We start from the raw sequence: 8,447 nt of genomic DNA on the forward strand, positions 1-8,447 counted from the left end.
TTGTGCTTGACAACCACACGGTGGAGTTGGGGGTACAAGACAAAAACTTTGCTTTGCAAGTTGCTAGAAGAGGAGAAGAAAAATTCATCCTCTAGCCAATTCCCCGAGAGTTCAATATAAATCCTCGAGTCAACCTTGTGGGGAAAAGTTACTTGTTAAAACACTATGCACTTGAAGTCCTAACGAGTTGGTACACACAGAGTTGTTGCCATCAGATGTGTATGTGATTGTTTCTTGTGGAGAATCTCCCCTCCTTTATATAGGCCTAGGAGGGGTCTTCAGTGCTCCCCCAATCGACCTTATCACCTAAGGAAAGTCTAGAAACAAACGGGGACTGAATCTGTGGAGAATCGTATCACATCCGGGAATTTATGCGACCCAGATTGTGTGCTACGGGCGCGCAGTACGGTCATCCCGACTATACCCTCACCCGTTAAAACTTCTGCCTCCTTCGATATTTTGGCCACCATTTTTTCATACAAACTCCGATTTAGGTGCTATTTGGCTCGTTGGATTAGCATCAACGAGGGCTACAACACTATAGTTTTAGATCTTAATTAGATTGTGATGGAATTTTTGAATTTTTTCACCCTTGAAATGGCTATTTTTCCTAATACATGTAACTCCTCAATGTTGCCTCCTCTTGAATCCTTTCTTCATGCTTTATCCATAAAGGTTCATAACACCTGCACAGACCAAAGACAAGGAAAAGTGATAAAATCCTACTAAATCTACTAGTTGTGCAAATCTCTAATAAAAATGAATCAATACTTGTAATTATGCATTTAGGACATAGTCAAAGATAGATAGAACATGTAATGAGATAAAAAGTATATGTTTATGTAGTTAAAATCATGTCGTTATTTGGACTCATCAATGAGTCTACCTGGCGTCTTCAATCCAGGGAGCAGTTATTTTGAGGAGCTCAACGCCAGCACCGCCAACGCACAACAGGAGCACGAGGCTGCCACCCGACACGTGGGAAGATATTGATGGCATCGTTGCTTCGATTATTCAAATATTTTTTGATACGTGTCGGTGTCCATACTTATTTCTCAAGCTAACTGGTTCTCTATGTGCAGGAGCCGATACACCTATGCAGAAACGGCTGCTTCCAGATCATGCGCTGAAGATTGGGCATTTTTCTCCGAAGCTAATCTCCTTTGTCAACGTATCTTCGAGAATATTATGCCTAGTGTTGCGACCTTGGTGCCCGCGGAAAAAATCGTCCAAAATCTAGACAAAGTACCACACTATATTAAGCACTGGAAATTGTCTTTGGCGCGTGTTGGTATTCACCATGTACTGGCTTTTGTGAAGGTACACCACCCTGATGTTGACATAGTTGTGGTGTCATCTACGTTCCGGAGAAGCACGCTGACGTTGCCCCTTCGGAGCAAATGAACATGCAACAAAGGTACTATCTATCCGCGCCTTTGCGAATTGCTTCACCGATGCTATGAAATTGGACAAGTTCTTACGAGATGGACGGGAGGACGGTTCGGACATCAACCTCGTACTTCGCTTTCACTCTTTCGGTCTCCAGCTAGGCTCTTCCGGCCCTCACCTTGAAGTCTTGTGCGTTGGTGCAGGCGAGGGCCCACGAGGATGCTTGTACCTTGGATGCTCCTGCAATGGATGGTTGAAGAGCGTCTTGGGTCATGTTGTCTATCGTGTCTTTCTGTGTAAGGAGGTGCTTTGTTACTGTTACTCTCCCCTTTTTGATGTTTCTTTCCGTCAAGTACAATGGCTTACTCAATACGGCTGGTGTACATGCAACAACCTATCTATTATCGTTTAGATAGGTCTTACTGTTTCTCCATTTGTATGCAGTTGCAAGTTGTTTCGTATACTTTACGAGATGGCGTAGGAGTGGGATGTTGCAGTGTAAATCATTTCAATTGACTATGTACCTGGGAAGGTCCAAGAAAGGTACATTTTCAGTTGGTTTATGCTCTTACATGTTATTATCTCTTGTGCACAGTGGCTAGAATATTGGCTATGGTACGATTTGATAGCTACTGTATGGAGTGCGAGATACACAACAAGACCGTTGAACTATAGACCCAACATATGAAACTACATGTGCTTCCGCAGTAGTATGTGGATCTACCATCCAAGTTTCGTTATACCTAGTACTATTAATTGATTTTGTTTACACATCAAATTCAAGCGCAAGTGGAGCGACACCTGGTTTGTTGATGGTCCTAAAAGAGGGGTGGAGGCTTTCGAGTGGGGCGAGACCATGCCGGCCTCTCCTGGAACTTATATACATGCCGATGCTGCTAGGGTTATGTCTGTTGGGCCACCGTGGGCCTGGCTGCAGCACCCGGGACACGGGTATGACTTTCTTGGCATGTGCTGGTGTTTTATACATGTTGAAAAGTGCTATGCAGATGATGTCGTCAATTTGAGATATGCATCGATTTCATGGTGTCTTTGATCCATCTGAGGTTCTCCATTGCTTCGGAGGATTATGTACAGAGTCAGTTAGCAAAGAAAGAGGAGGAGATAGGGTACTAGCGAAAAGGGTCTTTGGACTAATGTGACTGTGTTATATTACGAGCTAGAATCACTTTTTTTCCGCACGAAGCATGCAGTCAGAAGTCAGAACGCATACGCACATCCTCTAAATTCCGTCAATATATGCATTTGCTAGTTTTTCACGTAGTACATGCAACAACCTATCTAAACGAGAATCTTTTGTTCCATATCACATGGAAGCTAGCTGACGTCACAAGCAAGTGAGTGGATGACGTCACCTAACAACTTGTTGTGTTTTGTGCTATTTTGTGTATATAGTTGTCGCCATAGTAAATGCAGTTAAATCCCACTTGGCTAGATGATCAAACTAAGCAAACCAATAACTAATTACATGTTTGAGTCTACCACCTATAGTTGCCTAGCAAGTAGCAATAAGTTGCATCCTGCAGGTAGCATTAAATTATACTGAAATGAGATTAGTCAACAAATTATTATATTAATCACACCTTGCATCCCCTTGTCCCTGACAATTGCAGAAAGGACAAACACATTTGCTCCCTGAGTACTCTTCCTATCTCCTTCCAATGCTCTCTCTCTCTCTCTCTCTCTCTCTCTCTCTCTCTCTCTCTCTCATCAAACCCCGCTTCCCCTATAATCTTCATCAAGTCTTCTGTGCTAATCAAGATCGGCCGGAGTAGTAGTTAAGAATAAGATCGATCCATCCTTCTCGCATTGCATGCAGTAGTATCTAGCTAGGTTTTCCATTCCACCAAAACAAAAACCTCTCACATCCAAGAAAGATAAGATCCATCCAAAGAATCCCAAAGATCTAACTCCCTCTCTAGCTAAGAAGAACGCATATATGGAAGCTACTCGACCAAACCAAGAAGCAAAGCAACAAGAGGATTTATACCAACGACAAGAAACTGCACCGGCGCACTTGACGCTAGGTCGCCGCGGCCACCAAGTAGGCGCGGTGGTCGCCGGCGGCAGCGTGGAGGCGGAGCGGGAGCACATGTTCGACAAGGTGTTGACTCCGAGCGACGTCGGCAAACTCAATCGGCTCGTCGTGCCGAAGCAGCACGCCGAGCGCTACTTCCCCACGGCGGCGGCGCCGGGTACAACGGCGGAGCTGTGCTTCGAGGACCGCGGCGGGACGCCATGGGAGTTCCGGTACTCCTACTGGGGGAGCAGCCAGAGCTACGTCATGACCAAGGGCTGGAGCCGCTTCGTCCATGCCGCCTGCCTCGCCGCCGGGGACACCGTCTCTTTCTCCCGCTCCGGCGGACGCTACTTCATCGACTACCGCCACTGCCAGCGCCGCCGCCGCGATATCATCTTCGGGGTGGCCGCTGACGCCGCGCCGGCGAGGCCGTTCTTGGGCCGAGCAAGAGCGGCGGCCACCAGCAGTGACGGCCCGTCGACGATGGTGTTGGACGCGGCGCGCATCGTGGCAGGCCATGATCACGCCCCGGCGGGACCCGCGGGCACGAGCACGAGGAGCTTCAGACTCTTCGGGGTTAACGTAGAGTGCGGCGTCGGCGACGAGACGACCGTGGTACTGGAAGAGGAACCCAGTCGGGAAGAGAGGGAATCTGAGAAAATGTGGAGAAACCGCAGGTAGAAGGTGGCAATTCTAACTGACCTACTGATGAGCTGAATTTGGATTTTGTTCAATCTGGTAAGATGATTCTTTGAATAGATCGATGATGGCTAGTTCATCGTGTTCATGTTCTTGATCTGGCTCCTCTTTAATTAGGCTTCTTTTACCGTATCTTGAAATACCACCGCAGTGCTGGTATATAACTCTTTGTTCAATCTGGTAAGATGATTCTTTTGAATAGATCGATGATGGCTAGTTAATCATGTTCATGTTCTTGATCTGGCTCCTCATTAGGCTTCTTTTACCGTATCTTGAAATACCACCGCAGTGCTTGTATATAACTCTCAAGATCTTTGATTTCTTCTTAAGTATCTCCACATTTGATTAGCCAACATCTAGGTACGTAGGTAGGGATGAATCGACGATAACAATAAATCTTTGCATTTTCTTTCATGCTGCATCCGTAATGTTAATTAATTAGTCTACGACGACTTATATATAGTAGCTAGTACATATGAAGTGCACCATCATCTCCTTCAAATTTTCTGTTTGTGAGATGTTCATATATAGTTTTTGGTTCTCTCAACATGTTGTGTACATACTTTCAAAAAAAAAAGTGTTGTGTACATGGATAGTAACCCAAGTGATCAGAAGCATCCATCCACTGGATGGGCTCTTTAGCCCAGTGGCTACTGCCTACACCACATTGGCGTCTCTCGGTAGAGCTGAGTTACGCAGAACGTTGGTCTCGTTTCTTTACAGAAGCAGTCATCTGGTTTTATCTGATGGCTCACAAATGTAGCTGGATCCACACTTCAAGGGCATTTGGGACGTGATTGATAGCCTGCATGAAGATAGACTAGACCATGGGGATGTAAGATCCTGGTGACGGGATGCCCGCACCAGCTCTTGGGTGAGGCTAGCGCTCCGCTTAAATCACCTACTCCCTCCATACCGGTTTATAGGACAATTACACATTTTGAAAAAAAATAACTACTAATTTAGTCAACAAAATATAAGATATATATCATAAAAATATATCATAAAAATTATACTATTGGAAACTTCTATGTGACATATCTTATATTTTGTTGAAGAAATTTATAGTTAATTTTTTTTCTCAAAATGCATAATTGCCCTATAAACCGATATGGAGGGAGTACCTATTAGGCTACTGTGATCGGCAATTTTGTTGGAGTGAGGCCTGGGAAGGAGCAAAGAGCGCACATGTGTAACTCCAGGGATGCACTCGCCTATGCGAGCATGCACAGAATTTACTCTGCTTGCTTTCCTTAATCTCCTTCATCTACTCCCATGTTATCAACACAACCAGGTTTTGATTCAAAATAAACTTTACCTGAAAAAGATGCATGTTGACAATGTGACTTCATTCTGACAAACGGTTCCGAGTTTAGGTAACAGTAAACCTTAAATTTCATGTTCATGTTTGGAGCTATTTTAAATAAATTTCGATTGTCAAGTTGATCGCACACAGTCGACCATTTGAAATTTTCTTGGAAGAATAGCTTCATATTTCCATTTCACATGACTCTCATGTTATAAGTTTCTAGTTCCAATGCTAACAAATGAATAGATCTGAGTTATTAATCTCCCAAGTGTTATGATTATTATATCTTTTCTATTTTTTGTACTCTCTTTTGGTAGTTTCTGATTTGTCAGTCCATCGTTTCGTGATTACATTTACAAAAAAAAAAGATTCACATCGAAAATGTGATTATCTATTCCGGCAATCGGTTTCGATTTTCTTAACTTCAAATCTCCATTTTCGTCTTCATGTTTGAACCATTGTTAGACCGGTTTTGTCAAATTCATGGCACATAGTTGATCGTCTCAAATTTCCTTTGACCAGTAGTTTCTTCTCGTCATTTTACACCACTCTCATGTTGTATTTTTTTGTTTTGAGACTCATAAACAAAGTGGTTATGGGTTATTTGCAAGAGAGGTGGTGTAGGAGGTAAGTCTACCATGTTAAGAAGAGACGAGAGCAACATCACTAGTGCAGACAACCAAAGACATAGGCATTGCATCATTGGAGCTCATGTAGGCAACTAAGAAGATGCAGCTATGTTGCCAACGATGCAATGCAGGCAACCAAACAACTCACACAACATGGCTCAGAGGTTGTATTCATGCGGTCATGCTCTAGGGGGCATGAACCCACGGAGCGCAAAAATAGGCCCAAGCAACCAATCACAACCTTGGTTGAACAATTGTTCCATGCATATATGCAACCTTGCCGTTGGGAGCTTGGTTTGGCATATGAAAGCTTAAATTAATTGTGTGCATGTTGTTTGTCTGAAGGCATTGTCTTAGCTTCCATGAAGGCAAAATTTGAAGCCCATTGTTTGATTGGATGCATTTCTAGTTTCATTTTGGCTTGGCTAATGCAAATACTGGCATTTAGTTGTATCCTAGACAAGTTAACAGTATTAGACATAAACTCATATAAGATATATGCAATGGCTCCAGAGTGTGTTGGGTATTTGAAAGAACCTCGAAGCAAAAGTAGTCAAATATGACCACATGGAATATGTTTGGGTCCACTAGCTTGAAGGTTACAAAAAGCATTTCTTGAGCAGATGAGCAACTGCAAATCCTGTCTGACCATCCTTCATCCATCACTACTTTGTTGTTGACATCCTTGAGCTTGATCATCCACGTACAACTAGTGGTCGTCTTCAGCGTGATGCTCATCGTGGTCATACCACCCAAATATTGCATGAAGCATGGGGGATGGGAAAGCACACATAACCAATGTGCTAACAACAGTTTGTAGAAATAGGGAGGGGTTACTTCGTCATGGAAGTGAACAACCCTAGCCATCCACCCCTTGACCTATTCATGAGCTGCCCTCTCCGCCATTGGGAATGGAGGTTCCATCCCTAAGCTTCAGCTTCTTCCTTGAGAACTTAAAAAAAAGATATGAGTAAGAGCTTTATCACCGACATGTGAAACTAGCAAACAATGAACCAATATGTCTAATATCAAGATTCCACACACACAATGCACTTCCAAGAGATGAACCTAAATTACTAATGAGATTGCACCAGCGATAGCCCCAAGTGAAGGGAATTGTTGTGGCACGTTTCAGTAAGTATTGAGTCGTTGATCCAACAAGAAGCTGAAGGTAAAATGTATATTCTCTAATCAATATAAACCTTTTATATGGACGTTCATGCACTGAAATATTTTACAAGGTTGCAAGGTTCTTTATACTACTTGATACTACTTAGTTTGTAAGCCTTAGATTATATGAGATTGAGAGCTTGTGTTTGAAAGTGCGGGAAAGTGTGAGAAAGTGGTAACCAACGGGAGCAAATGTACTAGGCCAATAGTTATTTTACTCATTTTGGTTCTCTTTATGTGAGGCGCAAAATTTACACTAGCCAACAGTGGTGCATACCATGCAACCTCCTCATCTACCTACACTCGGTGTGTCAGCACCTCGCGTCATGGGCAGAGTAGTCATTAAGAGCAATGGAGCTTGGTGACTAAAAGCCCCAGGCCGCATACACGAGCAATCAAGGTATTATTAACTGTATACTAACCACCGCATTAGCTTTTCGTATAAAGATAGACTATGTGTCTTCTAGGGAGGACCCCAATGTACGTGCACCCATATCCATGAAAAAATATATTTCTAGTGATTAATCTCAAGGCCGCATGTATGATAAAGCAAGAGATTTGTTAAGGTGTAATGTCCAACACCCACCTAGGTCTACCTATTTAACCCCCCCCCCCCTACAGCATGCAAGCTACAAATTTATGCCCTAATTTATGTTGTTATCGCCTTCCCTCCTCCAAGTAAAATATGATAACAATATCCTTATGTGATCACTTAACGTACACATGCACTCATTCATCACCACATAAGGTCATCATAGAATATGTGATATGGGGTGGCCCGATCTTCCCAGTAAGCAACGGTAGTGATGATGATCACGGGGTGATAACAGCGGAGAAACACGATGATGTAATGGATGATAACTTGTATGACGCAACGAGATCTCTCGATTGGTCCCTGTCGCCAGATGCAACAGCTCTCAACCCTGCAAGATATTCGCAACTCCACACACTTGCGCACGTAGCCGCCGACCACGAAGCGGTAAGTTGCAATCGTCTAATTCCCAATGGAACAGCAGATCACACAAGACTTAAACAGGATCTACACAATATCCAAGCAATATGGTGTAGGGAATTCAATAGTTTTGCAGAGCAAACAACTAAGAACTAGGGTTTATCTTAAACGTGGTCTAAAGCCGCTAGGGGGTCGTCCAAGGCACTTATATAGGCGTCCGGGACGAGTTCTGGTCGAAAAAATACAAGTAAAATCGACCCA

The 8,447-nt window shown here is 43.5% G+C and overlaps 1 protein-coding gene across 1 annotated transcript; it reads left to right on the forward strand.

Annotated features, from left to right (window-relative positions):
- Positions 1-3,129: 3,129 nt before the first annotated feature.
- LOC127312588 (putative B3 domain-containing protein Os08g0157700) lies at positions 3,130-4,218 on the forward strand. Its single transcript, XM_051343115.1, has one exon. It carries the CDS (start codon positions 3,347-3,349, stop codon positions 4,106-4,108), a length of 762 nt encoding a protein of 253 aa, XP_051199075.1. The 5' UTR covers positions 3,130-3,346; the 3' UTR covers positions 4,109-4,218.
- The last annotated feature ends 4,229 nt before the right edge of the window (positions 4,219-8,447 follow it).

This window comes from Lolium perenne, chromosome 7 (assembly GCF_019359855.2).
Source record: "Lolium perenne isolate Kyuss_39 chromosome 7, Kyuss_2.0, whole genome shotgun sequence".
NCBI classification, from domain to species: Eukaryota; Viridiplantae; Streptophyta; class Magnoliopsida; order Poales; family Poaceae; genus Lolium; species Lolium perenne.

Bases quoted from the DNA above. Each gene is read 5' to 3' on its own strand.
- LOC127312588 (XM_051343115.1), top strand. From the start codon at position 3,347: ATGGAAGCTACTCGACCAAACCAAGAAGCAAAGCAACAAGAGGATTTA.